This window comes from Hippocampus zosterae, chromosome 17 (assembly GCF_025434085.1).
Source record: "Hippocampus zosterae strain Florida chromosome 17, ASM2543408v3, whole genome shotgun sequence".
Classification (NCBI taxonomy): Eukaryota; Metazoa; Chordata; class Actinopteri; order Syngnathiformes; family Syngnathidae; genus Hippocampus; species Hippocampus zosterae.
The window spans coordinates 5,506,875-5,527,555 of NC_067467.1; the positions used below are offsets into that span (position 1 = coordinate 5,506,875).

The following is a 20,681-nucleotide window of genomic DNA, read 5'->3' on the forward strand; positions in this document are numbered from 1 at the left end:
GTCTTTATCGCCTGAGACGCGAACCCTCGATTTCACAAAAACGTTATGTTATCTACCGATATGTACAAAAATGACCCCCCAAAAAATCCCTGAGTGAAGTGAGGACCGAAATAGAATTAATTACTTCGTGGAAAGTCATAACTGTAATGTTGCTTCAAATACACCACTTGATTTGTCAACAATTAGGGAGGTGAGTTCATGCGTCACTAGCCTGGGTGGGAAATTCAACCCTTGAGGGCGTTTCAGTTCCGTTTTCATATTGTGAAACAGACTCATGGTTTTCAGAGGAGAGTTCAGTTGACAGTTCACTTCATCTACTACCAGGATACTTGATCGTGCGGATTTGTTGATTACTTTCCTTCTTCATACACACCAGTTGGACATGGGCTTCTTCCTCACTAAGATGATGACTGTGTTTGGGAACAGAGGTAAGAATAATTTACTCTTCAATTTCCACCTCCACAAAAATAGAATAACATCTTCAAATTAGTTATTCTGGAACCACTTAGCCAATAGCGTCATGTACTTCCAGTGTATACTGATCATTGTCATAATGCAAGTGCTGTATTGCTATTTTTAAGAAATGTAGTTGCAAAAAGTGAACGCTGAAATTTATTAGCTAAATGAAGGTCAAACAATCAAGATGACTTCACAAAGTTGTTAGCTCCTGTACTATTTGTGGTTAATATTATCATCTTAATGCATACGTGACTCAAAGTCACATGTAATATTTACTTTTGCAATCATATTCTTTTTATATTGTAGCCTTATTTAAATTAGAAGCTACCCATGTACAGTATATTGCTATGCTCTCACTACCCGCAGATTAATGTACCGGTAATATTGTGCCATGATGACTATTGTTACATTTTGAAGTTGAAGAGTACTGAATTCCTCACAATTTTAGTGCCTTATTCTAAAGTAACATCAAAACATTTCCAGAGCACAAAGTCCTCATTGTTGGTCTGGACAACGCAGGCAAGACGACCATCCTTTACCAGTTGTAAGTGACGTCACCTTATTTACAGAACACCACATTTTCTTGACATGTCGCTAATACTGTTATTCACTTCCAGTCTGACAAAGGAAGCTGTTCACACAGCACCGACGGTGGGCAGCAACGTAGAGCAGATCACCGTGAGGAACACACACTTTTTGGTGTGGGACATCGGAGGCCAGACGAGCCTTCGGAGCACCTGGTACTCTTATTACTCCAACGCTGAGGTGTGTTGATCGCTTGTCCTCTCCTGAACGGTTACATAAGCATTTCTCTGTCCTTATGGGCGTTATCGTATCGTTGCTTCTGATAACCAGGAGCCGTGATAATAAAAATCAGTGGATGTGTGCAAATGTGCTTGAGCTAATTATATATTTTTGACGACGGTGCACTTTTCAGATTGTCATCCTCGTTGTGGACAGCACGGACCCGGGACGACTCAGGCTCACCAAAGAAGAACTGCATCGAATGCTCGCACACGAGGTGCATAGGCATTTTCCATACATTAAATTTTTAGCCCCCCCCTCCCTCCATCATTCTCATAAATATTCAGCCATTTTCCCATCCATTTTTTTCTTCTTGTGTTTCTCGCAGGACTTGCAGAGTGCCGCCATTCTGGTGCTGGCCAACAAACAGGACGTGAAAGGTTCCATGACGGCGGCTGAGATCTCCCGGCGCCTCACGCTGGACGGCATCACAACGCACAACTGGCACGTGCAGGCCTGCTGCGGCCTGACTGGCGAGGGGTCAGTCTCAGGACATGAAAGTGTCATTCAAAAAAGCTGAAAATATGAATCGACAAGGTAACTTTGTTGTATCTTCCAGCCTCAATGCCTGTCTGGACTGGATGCAGTCACAGGTGGTTGCCTCCTGAACATCCTTCTACCTCCTCCTCGAAGATTTTGTCAGGATTGCATAACAGTGAACAGTGGGACACAGCCTACCTCAACTGAACCGTGTTGATCATACGGTTGGTATGTAAGAAGGTGCGCCGCATTTAAGGCAGCATAAATTGGGATTGTTCTTTGTGTGATTATCTCTACGTGTAAAACTGGTGTGATTGTTCTTTCTGTTCTACTTGAAATAAGACCAAATGAATGGATGTTTGGTTTTAAGAACCTCCTTTGTGCTGGGAAAAGAGCCACCTATTTTTGTAAATATTTCGGGTGTCTTCATGATTGTATGCAATGGATTTATACTATTTTTTTTAAAGTGATGTAATTTATTTTCATGGAAATGAGCAGGAATGAATGGGAATTAACGGCATTGGATCTTTATAAAATTTGCATTGAATTTTTATGTTTACTTAAATAAAACAAACAAAATGCAATTATGAACTTGTTTAAAATAGACAGTTTATGCCATTCTTAAAAATACACTGGTGCCTTGAGATACATGTTTAATTTTTCCCATGACCACACTCGGAAGTCAATCAGTTGCTTAAAGGGTTATATCACCTCAACATAGATGCTAATAAGAAATTAGCATTAAGCTAGCAGACTGAAAGGCTAAACGACAGCTCAACTCTCAAAAAAGTCGTTGCTCATATCTCAAGGCATCATTTTATATTACATTTATTTATTGTATAAATTGTAAGTGCTGAGGGGATTTACTCAGTTTTGATATTTTGTAACATTTAACAAAATATAGCAAAACATTAAAATATAAAAATAATTATTGTATAAAGTTATTTATGAAATACATATTTATGATACTAATTGCAACGCCTGAAGGCAGTTACTTAATTTTGTGAATAGTTTTGCTAATGTTTATTCTTTTGACCATGCACAATGCAACTTTGTTTTGACCTCTTCATTTTATTTTCACAAATGTATCGTGATTATTTTTCCAGCTGGTTGGTATGAAAATCAGCTATGTGTAGCATTGCATTACAGAGAATAAAGTATCTATTTATTCAAACTTTGTGGATACATGTCAAAAGTATTGCTTGAAACTAAAAAGTCCCCATCTATACTTGTTTTTATCAAACCATTCTCATTATTGCTGTGCAACTGACGTAGTTTTGATGCAGTCATGTTTGTGTATTTCATTTTCATTTCACAATTTAAACAGGAGAATCAAGTAAAGGATGGCGGCCAAAATGTCAACACAATCCATTACCAGGTTCCGAATGCACAGTATGAGATACAGCATCACCGCCATCTTGAAGCAGTAAATGAATTTTCTCTTCAGACTCTCCAAAAACCAGCATGTCTTCTGTCCGCTTGCAACCATGACTGAACTAGCAGCCCGCGTCAAGCGTACAAGCATCGTGGGAACTTGTTTCTCGGTTTTGCCGAGTGCTGTTGTCGAGGAAATGTACGGATAAAGGTGAGGAGGTGTCCTCCTGTAATGCATGCAGCTCACCATGGAGCTTATGGTGTGCAGGTGGCGCCAGCATAAAGGTTGTTGAGCATGCGTGGAGCAAGTTCCGGTGACCTGATACAGCAGGATGTGCTTTTTGGATTTCCCATGGTGTGGCGTGCAATCGATTTGAAGTGATGATGCACCAGTAAGGGGGTGGTGAGGGCCTCCGATTGAGGGTGTTGACAGGAGGCAGCTTCTCGCTGTTGCTGAGAGCCAAGAACCGACACTGCTGAGGATTTGCATCCTTGCCGCTGGGACGATACTACAGCATTGGTGTAATTTCGGTGAGACATCCATTCTGGGGCGGTGCACGCTTCCTGTTTAAAATTACACATTGTGATGTCATCGTGACTCCACCTATCTGTCCTCTAAGCCAGAGGACGGATAATTAGCACAGTGCTAATTGTGAGGTCATGCAGGTGATGGTATAATTTAAATTGGACATGCATTCCGGCACACTCAGGTTTACACAGTGTGATGTCATCATGACTCCATCTATCAAATCCTCTAAGCCAGAGCACAGAAATATAGCACAGTGCTAAGTGTGATGTCTTGCAGGTGAGACAACTCCTCCAATGCACCCCGCAGACCATGCGGGCCACTACACATATTCTATTTCATAATGTGTTCATATGTTCAACAAATCAGCCAATCAATCAGGAGTATTCATCCCAACCATTACTCCTGAAATGCTCCTCGGTTACCACCGCTACAGCCATTCATTATCATTATTTCAGTGTAGTATATATTTCTTTTGTGACTTTTTTTTATTTGGTGGTGTGCCATGAGATTAGACAAATGTAAAATATGGAATAACTAGTGATTGGTCAATAACGCATTTAGTGGCCCGCATGGTATATATAGTATAAATATATACTACACTGAAATAATGATAATGAATGGCTGTAGCGGTGGTAACCGAGGAGCATTTCAGGAGTAATGGTTGGGATGAATACTCCTGATTGATTGGCTGATTTATTGAACATATGAACACATTATGAAATAGAATATGTGTGCGTGTGTGCGTGTGTGCGCGCGTGTGTGTGTGAGAGAGAGAAATTTGATCATGTCTAACAAACAGTGTTTGGGAATTTGATAACCTTTTGTATCAAAGGCAATAAAATGAGCCCATGTGACATCTCCAGCCAATCAATTTAGAGAAATAATCATCACAAAGCTTTAGTATAACCAAGGAAATGGACAGCGAGGGAAGTGCTCCAAGTAGAGAATTTGTTTTACAACAAAATTTGAAATATAAAAATTTTCACGAATTACCAATATCATCTATTTAGAAATGCATGGCGTCTGAGAGGTAATTATAGTTTAAATCGCCTGAATTTTCGTGGAAAGTTTTTGAATTCAGATGTTTTTAATTGAATTGGTTATATTTTTGGCCATTATACTCATACAATCATTGTCAATACAGCATCATAAATATTCTTGATTTTGTATTTTTTTTGCGATTATTTGTGATCATCTAAAATCGAGGCTCTTAAATACCCCCAAACCACAGAACTATCGCTTGACTACTAACGACACGGGAAAATATTTAAAAAAATATTTATTCGTAAAATAAATATGGCATCTGGTGGATTTTTAAAGACAAGAGGGCAAAGATGACATCATCGCCCCGCTTGCCAGCGACAAACAAGTTGTCACGTGTTTTAATACGGAAGTTCCAGCGGTGTGTTTGTTTGAGCACAAATCAAGATGGCAGCGCACCCGGGTGGAGGAGGACAGGGTTTGTTAGCGACTGGCACCTTTGTTATGCTCACTTAAAATACCTGTGACAATGTCGCCGGCGCTTCGTAACGCGGACACGATATTGCCCTGTCGTCATTCGTTCTCGTTCTACAACCGTGGCTTCACATCTCGTTGGCAAAACGCAACATTTTGTTCCACGAGAGGCGAAACGTTAGCCTCACGTTAGCCTCAAGTTTGGTCTCGAGATAAGTCAAGAGGAAATAAACGACACCGGTGTGGGGACTTAGACCTCAAAATGTTGACCTATATTCTTATGTCGACACAATGTTTTTTGTTAAAGCTTAGCGTTTGCTTACCTCGCTAAATGAAAAGCTTGTGTTGATATTTCTTCTCTCCAGTTCTCGTGTAAGCGAAGTGATTCTATGAAGGAAGGGGGAACAACTGATGGTCACTATAAAAGTAATGCAGTGAACCGCGAAATCCGCCAAAACGATTTGTAATTTCCTCTACATGCCACATGTTGCCGGCAACTACAATTTGTCTGACTTAAACTTCTCAACTCACTTCCACATACTTCCTTGACACCAAAATGCCACCAGTATCACAAAAAACGGCAAATAGGCGACTTAGTGAAGGCAGAAATGTGAATTTTAGTGGTGGGGGGTTGATATGTGACCCATGATACATTCCATCAGTATAAAATAATTTTTTGTTTTTGAGAGATTGATTTTCAGAAATATTCATGAGTTGTGTGAAAATAATGTCAATTTAAGTTGTGCAACACAGAACCAAACAAATGGGCACAATGTTTTGTTTGTGTTCATTTTTTTTTAGAATAATGGAGGGATTGAAAATGAAAATGGTTATGAAGAGAATCCTTTTCTTTGTCTTGCAGGCGACTCCAAAGAGCAGATCCTGGAACTAGGGGTTGTCTTGTTAAAAGAGTAAGCTCAAATGTCACGTGACAAATCACAAATGTGTGCTTTAGTATTTTTCGATTGATACAATCCCCCCCCCCCACACTGCAGTTTCATTTACGAGCGAGTCCGCCGGCATGGAGACAAAAGCGCCCTGGTGACCCGGGACCAGCTGGGTGGAGGCGAGATATGCGATACCAACCACAAGAGGCTTGGCCAGTGCCTACAGAAGATTGGAGACGAGCTGGATGGCAATGTGGAGCTCCAACAGTAAGTAGCTGCGTCATTTCATTTTTATTTCTGTTGTTAAAGAAAATGAAGAAACAAGACTTGTATGGATAACATGACAAATTGGTAATATGGCTTGGCTGAAAGGGCTGCTTGCGGTTTGGAGACTACTGAAAAAGTGAATTCCCCTTTGCATCCAGCTAACTGACAGTATCTCTATTGATCTATCTATTTTGTCTAACTGCATCGACTCGTGCCCGATTCAATGATTGGCTAGACGATTTAATCGGCTGATATTACTTCTTTGAAAATGAGCAAAAATCTGCAGATTAAATAAGCACTTATGCTAAAACAGTCAAACGTTTAATATGTTTACAAGCGTACGTGGTAAGGGACCTTTTATTCATTCTTTTTTTTTTTTTTGTAATCACACGATGAAGCTGTCATCAGAATTTAATTCTGACGAATATCTGTCACTGCCTGGTCTGTCTATGGTTAACAGCAACCCTAATCCAATTCTGATTGTAATTTCCCTCGCTAAGGATGATCAACTCCCCCTCACTGAGACCCACCAAGGAGGTGTTTGTGAAAGTGGCTGTTGAGATCTTCTCTGACGGAAAGTTCAGCTGGGGCCGAGTTGTCACTCTCTTTTACTTGGCCTGTCGACTAGTCATCAAAGTGAGTCTAGACCGCGCCGCCGCCCCCCCCCCCCCCAAAAAAAAGCCCAACCCCATGACATGACGAAATGTTATCACTTCAGAGAGAGGCTTAAGGGAAACATGCAATTCACTTTTTTGATTCCACAATTCAACACAGATACCACACCCTATTGCCTTGCCAAGTTGGCAGTACAGGTTTTTGCTTTGTGTTTGGAGCCAAAATTTGAGCTTCACATGCACTACGGACACACACACACACACACACACACACACACACACACACATATATTTATATATATATATATATATATATATATATATATAAACGTGGAGCGCCACAGTCAGGATGACATTTATTTCACACGGCAAATAGTCAAATACTAAATTAGAACACTCACTTCAGCTCTTACAACAATGCATATAGTGATTTGATTTAAAACAAGTTCATGTGCCTTCTCTTGTTTTAGTAAAATAAAGTTTGCCCCCCTTTTATTAAAATGTCTAAAAATTTGATTAATTTCTAACCAGCAAAAATATATTTGATGTGTAAATCCAAATGTTGTGCTATTTTTTTAACAAGCTGAAAAAAGTCACAAAATTCGAAGAATACGTGGTTTTGAACTCCTTCTCGAATTTGAGATTGTTTGAAAGCGATACCTCTTCCCCATCTCGGGATAATTTGACCACCTCTGTGACATGCTGTCATTGCCAAATGAAGGGATGCCTTTCCAAAATGTGTACCGGTATTCTGATTGCAGGCGCTCTTGACTCAAGTTCCTGACGTCATCAGAACCATCATCAACTGTACCATCGACTACCTCCGTGAACACTTTCTCAACTGGATCTGGGAGCAAGGAGGCTGGGTAAGGACGTCAGAAATCATCACCCGTACAGGCACTGCTTTCTCTGCATTCAAACCTGCTCCTTGTCTTTTTTTTTTTTTTAGGAGAGCGTTGGCTCCTACTTTGGCACTCCGACGTGGCAACTGGTGGCTGTGTTCATGGCAGGGGTCATCACCACGATAATCGTGACTCGTAAAATGTGAGGAGCACACTCGTTGGGGCCAAGGAGAACAAAGAACTTGCATGAGGATTTGAACTTTTTGTAAGGACCGTGGCGCTGCTGTAAACCCCTCCCTAACCCTTCTCTACCCCCCCTATCCCCGTGTCATGTGGGCCGTATGCACTAAAGGTTGTTTGGGGGTTACAAACACACACACACTAGGGCACACACCTGAGCGATGGAATGCATTTTAAGTAATTTATTTAATACTTTTTTTGGTACCGAAAGAAAAAACAAACACTACTTTTGTTTTCTGCTGTCATTTGGAGGATGTTTTACCTCCTTCATTTTATTCAGATAAGAATGCACATTGAAAAATCATGAGGAAGATGCAATCAACATGTTCGATTATTGGCTTCTTACTTTACATAGAAAAATAGCAATCCTTAATTGTCATTAAGATTAAAGGAAAAAAAAAGAGAGACCGTGGTAGCCGTTTCTGTCCTGTTTTTGTTTGACTCCCGTATCCAAAGCAATATGTCGGCAAGTCACATGGTAAATAGAGCAGTTCTTTTGTCTCCTAAAATGCAGTCTGCTTATGTAATGTTTAGTCATACTCTGGACCAGTTTTTGTAATAAACTGCGCGTGCGGTCACTAAACAGACACAAACAGAAAAGTTGAGTGTACAGTGACCCCTCGTTATATCGCGGCTTCAGTGCATCGCAGATTTTTTCAAACTTATTGATTAAAAAAATAAAAATTAAGTCTGCAAACAGTCCAGGAGAAGCAGCAAAAGTCAAGAAAGCAACAGCGAGGTCACACAGAGCAACATATTCAGTTCTACATGTACAGTATATGTTTACTGTATGTTATTCATACACTAACCAAACGTCTACATGTTCAAATCTATTAGTATACAGCATTAAGTGATGTTAATTACAACAAAATTTACTTTGTGCATGTATACCATTAAATTTGGCCTTATAAATATTTTTTATACTCATACACATGTACATTGGTTTTGGTCCCGATTAATCGCGATAAACGAGGGATTACTGTACCTCACCTGTTTCAAAAGTGTAGTACTGTTTTAGTTTTGAGACTCATTCAATATTGAGTTTTGTATGCACAGCAAAAAAAAATTACATTTATTTGTCAGTGCCTTGGTCTTGTTTCTTTGTTTTTATACTGACATTTTCACTTTTTTCTATCACATTTCTAAAAGTTTCAAGTCAAGCTCTGGAAAAAAAACCCAATCACTTTGTAATGAGTTTTTATGTTGTAATATGGATATTAAATATTAACTCTTACCATGTGTTTTTCTTTATTTGCATGATTAAACGTTCCCAACATCAGCCATTAACATCCGCAGACAATTTAATTCAAATGAAGCGGAGAATACAGCCAAAGGTTTAAACGTCAAAACTCAAATGTGAGGCTGATGGGGTGAGCCATAAAAAAAAGAATCACACGCACAAAAAAGGCCACTGCTGGTTATTACTAAGACAGAGGTTTATTGTGTCCTTTAAAACAATTAACCTGGCCTTTTTTTATGGCAAGTACCAGAATTCATAAACTGAAGCTTATGTCCTGGTACATTTTTCATTGTCCCTGTAGCCCATTTTATGTCTGCAGCACAATGAATTAGAGCAGCATTAAATCATACATGAACGCGCTAATAAAGTGGCCTTGCAATATTTAGCTTTTTCTACAATCGGGGACTTTTGCTGGCGAAATGAAGTACCAAATGAATGCAATTCCTGAAGAGGAAATACATGTTTAGATGCTTCTTTTGTTCAGGGTATAGAATTATGATAAGAAACAAAGCTACAATGTAGTTTGATGGCTACGAGGGACTAAAACGTCCAGAATAAGACATCAAATGGTGTTCTTTAACTCTCATCTAGTTTCCAGTGCGCCATCTCTGATCCTCCACCTCCAAGAGGCACTGAAATCAGGAGCCGGGACGCAGCAGAGCTTCAGCCCCGACTCCTGAACCTCCTCGTCGTGAGCCACTGTGCAGCCAAGCTGTGTCTCCAAGGTGAAAACTCTCTCGGAGATCTTAAAACGGAAAGAAAAGTTCATTTAGAATGGGCGTAATGGTGGATAGCAGTAAATTCTCGAAAAAAAGGTTTTCCTTCTTAGCAAAGTCTAACATGAATAATTTTGTCTAGCGGTAACTTGGGGTGCTTCTGTGCTGTCCTAATAAGTCATAATAGAGTCCAGGTACACCACGAAAATATAGCCTCATATTTAAAAAGGACGTTGAGGAGATGTTGGGTCTCACTTGATCACTGATGCCGGTGGCGATGTGGCCCACCTTCACCCGCCGCGTCTCTCGGATTTGGATGATTGTCCCGTTGAAGTCTCGGATGCAGACGTCCACCCCTAGACCCGGACAAAAAAAGGTTACCGTTTGATTCTGTGTGTGTGAGTGAGAGACAGTGAGCGTGTGAGCGTTAGGTGCGCTTTGGTGATGCACCTTGGAAGCAGCACGGTTGAGGCGGCGAGTGGCCCAACAAGTCTAAACTGACGCACTGGTGCCCTTCTGGCTGGCTGCTGTCGGAGCAGACTCCCGAACTATAGTCATCGGTGGGGCTCAGCGACCAGCGGCCCGAGTCCTGAACAAACCAAGCGCAACCCTTAAAACACTTAAACAATTTTTTTTTCCCTTGACATCACATCTGTTCTCTGATTGGTTGGAAGAAATCAGATGCTTTTACTGCCTTTCAGTTAGGCGACCACTTGGATTTGTCAAGTTGGCCAAATATGGTTTCCAGGCAGGTGATGAATGGAGATACATTTTGTGCAGAGTGACGTCCATCCATCCATTTTCTGGACCACTTAATCCTCACTAGGGTCACAGGGGGTGCTGGAGCCTATCCCAGCCGTCTTCGGGCAGTAGGCGGGGGACACCCTGGATCAGTTGCCAGCCAATCGCAGGGCACACAGAGACGAACAACCATCCACGCTCACACTCACACCTAGGGACAATTTAGAGCGTCCAATCAGCCTACCATGCATGTTTTTGGAATGTGGGAGGAAACCGGAGCACCCGGAGAAAACCCACGCAGGCCCGGGGAGAACATGCAAACTCCACACAGGGAGGCCGGAGCTGGAATCGAACCCGGTACCCCTGCACTGTGAAGCCGACGTGCTAACCACTGGACTACCGGGCCGCCCGCAGAGTGACGTATTTAATCATTTCCTTTTTTTAAAATTCTAGTTTATGATTAGAAAAATAAATACATATATCAATAGATACATATAGGTTGGAATTGGCCTTCTGACAAGAAAAACCATAAAACAAACAAACAAAAAAATGGCGCTAGAGGTACGAGTTAGCCCCAAGGACAACATGAGTAGCCTACGGCTCATGGTTATCATATAGTCGGAATCTAATATTGGCCCATGCCTAATTGACATGCAACTGTGCCGTTATGAGTTTCGAATTACCTTCTTGTCCCACGGATCTCGGTTGGAGTAGGCGTCGCTGCTGAGACAAGACAAGAGCTGCTCCTGCATCTCAGCAGAGTGAAGCTGAGAAAGGCTACTGAGATAAAAGTCTAAAGAAAAAAAACAAACAGAGAAAGTGCTGTAAAATATGGTGCATAGAAGAGTCAAGACAGTGAACGGGAAGCTCACCTCTCTCTAGTTTACGCAGTTCAAGTTCTGGAACAGTGTTGGTGATCCTGTTTTTCGAGTGGTTTAAATCGAAATGAGTTTCTTGCTCACACACGTCGGCTTCGTCCTCATCGCCGTCGTTCAGCTCCACTATCGAACTCCTGTCCATGTTCTTTTCCTCATCGTTTTCACACTCGACTGGTGGAGAGTCTGGAGGTTTGTTGGCGAAATAAAGAGGTTCCGTGTAGGAACTCCTCCATGGGCTTCTAAGTCCGCCAACTGCATGCAAAAGGTGAAGGATAAGGCACGAGTAAGTTAAGAATAAAGCTAACGTAAAGGTAAAGTCAAGATAGAAGCTGTGGTAAAGTTAAGGACAAAGCTAAGCTAAAGGTATGGACCCCATGTAAATTCCGGAGGAGGAGTATAAGCACCTTGTTTGAGCGCTCTGGCCGCACGTTCCTTCATGTCACTGGCCGACGCTCTCTTCCTGGGATCCTTCTGCAGTCCCGCCTTGATCAACTCCGCAGTGAGAGGGCCGCAGTCTGGCGGGATCTCTCGGAGCGGCGGTGGGTCGTTGGCAATCTGTTGACAACAGGGCGTCCATATGGCAGGGATGTCCAAAAGTTTTCGTTTGAGGTCCACATCCAGAAAAATAGTTTGAATATAAAAAAAGGTTCAACAGTATATAAAGACATTTTTTTAGACACCCTCCTTTTTCACTCTGACCACCTTCACGTTTTTTAACGAACCTTGTGGCCCATGTCAAATGTCGTTTTTAGTTTCGTTTGTTTTGTTTTGGTCACGTCGTGGGCCGCTAAAAATAGATGGTGAGCCACAAATAACCCTCGGCCCGCAGTTTGGACACCGATGCTTTACGGCATGGATGTACTGCACTTAGCGTCCTCCCTTATTTGATCATTGCAGTATTCACATTTTTTGAAGTCTCATTTCATAAACTCAAGATGATGAGTATTTTTTGCCACCTGTGTCGTACGGTACCTTAAGGAAGAGCCGACAGGTGTAATATCTGGTCCAAGGTGGGCACCCATTGAGCATGTGCAGTAACATGCAGCAGCTGCTCCACACATCTGCTCTGGCTCCGCGGGGTTCGCCCATCACCATTTCGGGGGCCATGTGCGTCTCAGTACCTTTCAGGTCTTTTTCAATAAGATGGCCAACAGTGAGGAATAATGTGATAGATGTCATATTATTTGGCGGTCCGCCTCTGGACGGTCCTACCTCGAGACCCACTGAGACTCTGCCCGCCAGTGTCCAATCTCTCGGCGTGGCCAAAATCGCACAGGAAGGAGTCTCTGCCGTCCTCAGACAGCAACACGTTGTCGGCTGAGGGACAAAAGGAGAAAAAAAAATGATGGAGCTTGGGTGACTTCCATGACTTATGCATACTTGAAGGGCTGTTTAATTGGAAACAGAGCAGCTGTACACAGCCAGAAAGAAAAGGGGAGGGGTGTGAAAAAAAGGGAGAGACGGAATACAAAACTACAAGTAAGTGCAGTTTTGGTGGCATTTCCTTTCAGTTTATCTACCTTTCTCTTACCTTTTTACTGCACCCCCCCGCCCTTGTCTCAATTACCTCTTGCTCTTCATATAATCCCTCCCGCTCTTCTCTCTCTCTCTTTTTTTGCCACCACGCATGCGCCTTGGCTTCCTAGCAGCGGCTGAGTCAGTGGGGGAAATTCCCAAAACCCGCCGCTGCTCTCCTCACGCTCGGTCACAGGTGCTGTAAATCCATGTGAGACCAAACGTCTGGATGACAGCTAATTAATGTCAGGGCAGGTCTTATTGCAGTTCTCAAGCCACAGGATGGGCCATGTAGAGATTTTTTTAATGTTTCAGATACAGGAACACAAAACCTATCTATCTATCTATCTATCTATCTATCTATCTATCTATCTATCTATCTATCTATCTATCTATCTATCTATCTATCTATCTATCTATCTATCTATCTATCTATCTATCTATCTATCTATCTATCTATCTATCTATCTATCTATCTATCTATCTGTCTATCTGTCTCTCTGTCTCTGTCTCTCTCTCGCTCGCTAGCTAGCTATTTAGCTAGCTAGCTAGATAGCTAGATCGCTATCTTGCTAGATAGATAGATAGATAGATAGATAGATAGATAGATAGATAGATAGATAGATAGATAGATAGATAGATAGATAGATAGATAGATAGATAGATAGATAGATAGATAGATAGATAGATAGATAGATAGATAGATAGATAGATAGATAGATAGATAGATAGATAGATAGATAGATAGATAGATAGATAGATAGATAGATAGATAGATAGATAGATAGATAGATAGATAGATAGATAGATAGATAGATGAGTCAGTTTGCTAGTTCACAGTCTACTTCCTGGTTCATGGAGGCCATTTTGATTCTTTGATTCCTGTCCCTGCATCTTTACCCAGAACATAATACCAAAAACCAAAACATAATAGCTTCATCTTTGAAGCTTAGTGGAAATTGTTTTAGGCCCGTGCCCCATACATCCACCAAAGTGGATGCGGAATTAAACGGATAGAAATAAAATGACCACAAATACCTTTCACATCCAGATGAACCACTTTCTTCTTGGCTAAGTACTCAAGGGCTGTCGCGACTTGCAACAGGTAGTAGAGGCTCAGGTCCTCCGGCAGCCGCCCACGCTGTGTAATCATTTGGCTGAGCGAGCCTGGACGGAAAGGGTACCTTCTTATTTACCGCCGTATATCACAGCATTATCGCGGGCAACAATAAAAAAGCGCTTGCCAGATTTGTGGTCCATGAGAAAGAAAACATAAGGCCCGTCTCGGACAACTCCGAAGAGCTCCAGGATGCGAGGAGATCTGAGGGCACTCCACGTGCTCGCCTCCTCGCTGTTGAACCTCTTCAGGGGGATCTAGAAGGAGGAAAGCGTTAAAGCAAAATCCAAGCTGGGCTATGAATTGCGGATTCGCTCCGTGTTACCTTTTTGACAGCAAACTTGAACCCTGTGTTGACATCTTGAGCGCTGTGGACTTCGCCGTAGGAGCCTTCCTTGATGAACTCTGACAGGACAAACTCCCTTCCTTCCTTATACTCTGAATCAACAGGCTGGATGTTCTGATGAGGGTAAAAGGCAAATGACATATTTGTGATTAAAGCGGACATATTTAGGAAAACCGACATTATTTCTGGAGTAGCACGAAATTATTGGCAGTATCTGTCCAATTTCTATGTCTTCTTCAGGTGTTGCATTACAAACACACAGTGTAGCATATGAAGAGCCAATTTCCCCATGGCGGGGAATATCCTGCGACGTCGCTCGTCACTGTCTTAGCACTGGGACAAAGCCATGTCCAATATAAAAACATGTCCCCCGCAAAAATAACTCACTTCGTTGTAAAAAATGATCCCCTCATTGTCGACGGACTGCCACTTCTCTTCCTCCTCCTCCCCGGTGTTGCGCTCCACCTCTTTAAAGAAGGGCCCCGCGTAGCACGCGTCGCCCTGGCTGACGCTGCCTCGCAGGCCGGCGAGGGCCAGCGAGCAGTCGCCGGCGCTGCTGAGCGAGTCGCTGTCTGGACCGTAGGAGCAGAGGCTACATAGAGTACCCGGGAATGGCTCGGCCCAGGCCAGCGGGGAGCAGCCGCAGCCTATGTTGTAGAGCTTAGTGCCATAGAGGGGAGGCACTACATCCTCCCCCTCTGCGCTCTCCACGCTGCTGCAGCACGAGGATCTGAGGCGGCTCCTTCCTGCGTGCAGCGAGTCCTCCTGCAAGAGCGAAAAGCATTGATGATTTCTTCAAATATCGATCGTGCGCAATTGTTGTTATTGAACACAAACTGACAACTGGTGTCACTTTCCCTTGCTGCACTTGTTCCTTGTGACCATTCGGTGCTCCCATTGGTATGAATCTATTAAGGCTATTAAGCTAGCAACATGAGGCTAATCCTGATTCATGCCCATTTATCCTGTCCAGCATGCGCCAGTTGAATATTTTTCTTGCCAGATATGATTTTTTTCAGTCTAAAACACACCAAAAAAATGCACATTCCGGCTTTTTTGGCAACCATGACAGAGCGGGACACTGGCAATGCCATATGGGCCACCGTTAATGTTGACACCTGCTAACCCTGGATTGATTGATGAATTGAAGTGGTCAAAAGGTTCAACCAAGGACTCCCCCCCCCCCCCATCTCTTTGAAAAATTGTGCTTACTTGGATGTGCTCCAGGGAACTCCCACTCTCCTGTTCAGGCACTCCAGAGGGCACCGTAGTATCTATGTGGTATCTGCTATGTTGCCGCTCCTCTTCTTTGTTGTTCTTCTCCAAAGGAACTTTTTTGCGGCCTTTACGCTTCACTCTTTTTCGGGGCTTCTTTCTGGGGCCGAGTGGCGTTGGCGCTTGGACGGAGGCCGTGGTTGGGCAAGCCACATTGTTGTGCTCCGGCTGCAGACTGAAGCAAAAGTATGCATTCAAACAATGACAACTCCATTTTGATAGGAATTATTTTTTATTTTTTGAAGCGCGAATCATACCTGACGATAAAACAGCCTGATGAGGGAACGTAGGAACGCTCAAAACAGGACGGACTAAATTCCTGTGAGTCCTGAGTTTCACCTAGAGGACAGTGGCATGTTAGATGATGAGAGTTTTGATTGTTTTGATATGATGGAATCGCCATAATTACATTCGGCCTGTGCGATGAAGGGGGAGCTCTTCAGCGATGTCTCTCCGACTTGCTCGGCAGTGCCCTGAGTCAGCACTTTGTTTAACAGGGGACTCAAACGCGCGATGAAGTCCACTTTGCTGCTCTTCCACTGCTCTTCGTCCTCCTCCTCTTCCCCTTGCTGCTGCTGTTGCTGCTGCTGTTTGTGGTGCTGCTGGGTTCCTTTCTCCCCGGCTGTGCATTTTGGGTACGAGGCCTTAAGGTCGGCCAGCGGCGACCCCGAGAACGGGGAGGTGGAGTTTAAGATCCTCTGGCTCACTGCCATGCCTGCTGAGCTGAGATTTTTGGAAAAAAAACAAAACAAAACAGTGCAGTTATCATATGGCATTATACTTTAACGTTTTGTGGCAAGTAAAATCAAGCAAACATCATAAATTAGATTGCAAAAACAATTCCATCAAGTATGTTGCTTTTTTATTTCAACTTTTCACGTTCCATGAAACAATGATATGAAAACATGTGGATAGTGTGGATAGTTCACACTGCAATGCTCATTTGAATTCAAAGAATTGTTTAGCCCGACTTCAAACGGCCCTTGATACATTTGCATCACGGGCCGCATTTTCAAAAACATCTGAGTCATCCGAATGTCTTTTTTGCTTGTGATTTCTTGATCACAACGACCGCATTTGAAATCCATTCTCTCTTTCTGCTCTTGGCAATGGAACAACAAACACTTCATCTTGTTTACACATAGCTTTCTGTTCATTTCATCGCAACGACCACAGAGTAATGTTATTACTCTGTAACAACAGACACTTTGTGGAAAGGCTTCAAGTTGGCTTTCATTCTCGATGTACTCCTTAAGGAGCCAAAGGTCCAATGAAAATGTGTTTGATTACATCATATTCATTATTGAAGACAAATCAAGGCGAAACTTGACGGCTGTTACTTTGTCTTACGGGTTGCCACTTTTGGATTAAGTGAGCTGACTAACAATTGAAAAGAAATGCACTTTTCAGTCTGAAAACTAGTGTTGCAAAATTAGCCATTAAAAACTACGACGACGACATATTTCGATGCAAAACATGAATTGCATTGACTTGATCACAGAACGACGCAATTCCATTTCCGCACATCCTCGCTTGTATGCCCGCTTACAAAACATTAAAACGTGCAACATACGAGGTCAGCCGCGAAAGCATACATTGACCTTTCAGCCACTAAATGTGCAATCAGTCATTCGCCTGCCCTGAGAACTAAACCCAATATCTCGAATGACATTTATAATGCGTGCTGACTTGACTCAGCTACACTGACATTTCCAGGACAGGAAGCAGCCAGAAAAAAAAAAAAAGTCCGATGTCCAACTGCAGAAGAGCATACAAAACCACAACAATGACCATTTCTAGGGGGATTGTAGGTAATCATTCTCTTCTTTATAGAATTACTGATTAAGGTCACGAAACCAAATGTGTTGGGTGTTTTTTTTTGTCGGGTAGAGATGACACAGGAAACTCAGTCGGGCCTGCTGAGCAGAGTTGGGTTGTCGAATAACTCAAGCGAGCACTGGTTTCAGTTAGGGGAATTGTATGACACTTTATACACGAACAATGAACAAGTATGTCTCGCCTCGGCGTGTTGTAACGCAACACGCCGAGCCATGAGTACGTGCACTGTAAGCATCTAGGTCGCTTCTCCTGAGCCAGCTATCAGCGAGAGCACAACCGGGGGAAGGACGTCAGCATGCGGAAACATTTTACATTTCATAGCAGTCGCTTGAGTGAGGTCATTACCTTCTGGCTCTGCAAGAACAAAGCGATCCCAATGTCGCTTCCTTTCGAAGGCACACCCGAACCGGTAGAAAGAAGGACGACGGCGAGTTTCCAAGCAAAAACGATCAACCGGAAAAAAAAAAAACCCTTCGAGAGAAAGTGTCCCTGAGCTGACGTTTTCCTCTATGCGCGTGCAAACAGCAATAAAGGTGCAAGCGGCTCCTGTTCTTTTTTTTGCTCTTGACACTCACTGTACTGCTGCTACTCCTTTGGTAGGAGGAGTCTGCTGGCAACTGAGGGGAAATGCCACAACCTACTTGCACACTCCACGGCTGTTCCGTTAAAATAAAAAAAATAAGATAAAAATGTCAGGGATTGACAATAGCTAAATTGGATCCACTTGGATCATCAATAAAAAAACAAAACCAAAAAAAACCCCAACAATGTATCTGAAGGACACATGGATGGAAAAAAAATCAATGTCCTCTGTGTCTTTAGGTGCGATACAAGGTATCCTAGATTATTAACCCGTTTAGATCGTTAATATAGATTTTTTTTTGTTTCGGCCAATACTGATGCTGACATTTGGCAAAAATAAAGTTCTGAAAGTCAATAAATTGTCAGATAGAAAAATAGCTTCTATTTTGGTCCCTTAGCTGTTACAAAAATAAAGATATGGATTACAGGCACAACATTTGACTGTTCTACAATACATTGTGTTTCATATGTCTGGGTGACTTTACATGATCATATATGACTGTTGAAGATGTGAAAACCCAACGTATATTTATTTACGGCGATTGATGTTAAGTTTTTGTAGCAAAAATGTTAATATTGTAATTTAATCAATTAATGTGTGCGGTAAAACTGGCCTGTCGATTCATTGATCGGGGACTAGTTTCAAGCAATAATCACTTGGTCAGACCATTTAAAGGCGCAATTTACTTTGTAATCTAAAAATGAAAAAAACAAAACAAAACATAGTCCTTTATGTGCCATTGTTTTGAATATCTTTTTATTACCCTTCCTGGAAACCATTTCTAAAAGAGAAAAGATAGTAACATCATGCATTTTAGAGGCAGCCCCAGCAACAAATACACCTGCACTGTCCTACAAAATACAACATTTGACTCAAAACGAGACTCACAATTGTAAATATACTGTATTGTTCACTGAATCCTTCTCCATTATGAGTGTACTCTTGATTTCAACTCCCCATGGTGACAGCGGCTATCTTGAGCTAACTTGTGGCGCAAACACCCACCCACGCAGATTAATGAAATTCCAAAGGCTTTAGTAAGAGTAGTGAAAAGGGGGCTCGACTTACAGACACACAAACACAGGATGCTTGGCAACGCTTGTTAAAATTTGGCCACTTGACTTACGCTGAAAAATGATGGGTAATAATTATATAACAACATGCAATGTTGACTGTCTCGTATGCATTGCTTGTTTGCAACAGACAAAAGTTCTATGATCGAATATGGAGTCTCTCAATCATTATCTTTTTGGGTCAAAATCACTTTAAGGTGCTTTTGGTGTGGTATGCAGAATCACTCAGTCATCATGAAAATATAGAATGAAACTCTTATGATGAGATTGTGACTCTGAAGTCTTGTGATGAGAAAATATTACTATACTGCTCTGCTAACTACTGTATGTAAATCGATCGTGTACATTCTATTTTCAGAATCATATTAAGCATTTTTCAGGTATCCCTGAAATTTCTTGTCACACTGTAATTATGGGATAACCGCCTGTTCGGAATACCCTATCATGTTTTCTTTTCGTGTTTCTTTAATTGACGGTGATACAGGTGAGTTGGTTTGTGATTTTATCAAATCTATTGTACTTTATAGTGTGTGATTGGTGCTGGCAATTGCACTAATTCATAAGCAATCGACTGGTGTTTAGATGTTACAACAAAACATAGTTTTATTGACTTAGTTGTGTCATTTTGACATTTTATCCCTGCAATTACACTACTGACACCAAGATTTACGCTATTTTACCAGTTTTACAGTAAAGAAAACTCATTTTTCTGCACTTTCTTTCCAGTTCAACACAGTTTAACGTGTCAACTGTGTTTTGAAACTATATAGTAGGGAACATGAGAAATTCGTAGCTGGATCATTTAAATGCATGCGAAGGTAAAAACAATGTGGATTTTTGGCGAGAGTTTGAGTACCGGTAACCAGAAACCGCAAAATTTAACATGCGGGCTTCAACTTTTTTTTTTTTGTTTTTGCGAAGCAGACAATTGTGTCGGCAATTTATAACGACATTTGTCAAATATCTCCTTTTGTTTCCAACGAGTGTTTATTTTTTCATTTACAGCTGACATTTCTTTTGTGCCACATAAACTTCAAGAAAAAGAAGAAAGGTCCTCACCAGACCGGAAATTGACAGAAAATAAGTTTATCTTGCGCAAAATATTGACATCGCGAAAACTACAGATAAAAGAGACAATAGTCAGAGGCACACAAACGCCTTAAAGTAAAATATGGATGATATTTGTTTACTTACCTAGTGTCTTATTAGTAGTAGGCGTTGGTCGTTTGTTGGGACGGAAAAGTAAGTTTGAGTGAATTCGTGTTTTTTCCTGGTTGGTTCATTTTTTTCAAAGTAACTGTCAGACTCATATTTTTGCCACAACAGCAATACAAGTTGTACAACAATTTGAAGTTTATAAATAGTTAATAGGTTAATGCACTTTTTATCTTCATTAGGTTCGAGTGT

The 20,681-nt window shown here is 41.8% G+C and overlaps 3 protein-coding genes across 8 annotated transcripts; 2 read left to right on the top strand and 1 right to left on the bottom strand.

Moving 5' to 3' along the window:
• Positions 1-248: 248 nt before the first annotated feature.
• arl5c (ADP-ribosylation factor-like 5C) lies at positions 249-2,917 on the top strand. Its single transcript, XM_052048674.1, has 6 exons — positions 249-428; positions 943-1,003; positions 1,077-1,224; positions 1,397-1,480; positions 1,592-1,743; positions 1,823-2,917. The coding sequence occupies exons 1-6, from the start codon at positions 383-385 to the stop codon at positions 1,869-1,871; spliced, it is 540 nt and encodes a 179-aa protein (XP_051904634.1). The 5' UTR covers positions 249-382; the 3' UTR covers positions 1,872-2,917.
• Positions 2,918-5,004: 2,087 nt separating this feature from the next.
• Positions 5,005-9,185, top strand: LOC127589483 (apoptosis regulator BAX-like). Its single transcript, XM_052048672.1, has 6 exons — positions 5,005-5,105; positions 5,964-6,012; positions 6,097-6,255; positions 6,756-6,891; positions 7,631-7,735; positions 7,819-9,185. The coding sequence occupies exons 1-6, from the start codon at positions 5,075-5,077 to the stop codon at positions 7,915-7,917; spliced, it is 579 nt and encodes a 192-aa protein (XP_051904632.1). The 5' UTR covers positions 5,005-5,074; the 3' UTR covers positions 7,918-9,185.
• Positions 9,186-9,369: 184 nt separating this feature from the next.
• On the bottom strand, positions 9,370-20,634 carry map3k14a (mitogen-activated protein kinase kinase kinase 14a). 6 transcript variants are annotated; one of them, XM_052048629.1, is made up of 16 exons: positions 20,469-20,634; positions 16,189-16,497; positions 16,037-16,118; positions 15,717-15,954; positions 14,892-15,269; positions 14,484-14,618; positions 14,286-14,415; positions 14,080-14,208; positions 12,739-12,843; positions 12,499-12,656; positions 11,931-12,081; positions 11,521-11,778; positions 11,332-11,441; positions 10,358-10,496; positions 10,163-10,263; positions 9,370-9,936 (listed from the first exon to the last, which is right to left on the bottom strand). In XM_052048629.1, exons 2-16 carry the CDS (start codon positions 16,490-16,492, stop codon positions 9,775-9,777), a joined length of 2,580 nt encoding a protein of 859 aa, XP_051904589.1. In that variant the 5' UTR covers positions 16,493-16,497; positions 20,469-20,634; the 3' UTR covers positions 9,370-9,774. The 6 variants fall into 6 exon arrangements, with proteins under 6 accessions (XP_051904589.1, XP_051904588.1, XP_051904593.1 ...); XM_052048628.1 differs by having other exon boundaries at positions 16,189-16,502; positions 20,469-20,619; XM_052048633.1 differs by having other exon boundaries at positions 16,189-16,494; positions 20,469-20,554.
• Positions 20,635-20,681: the final 47 nt, after the last annotated feature.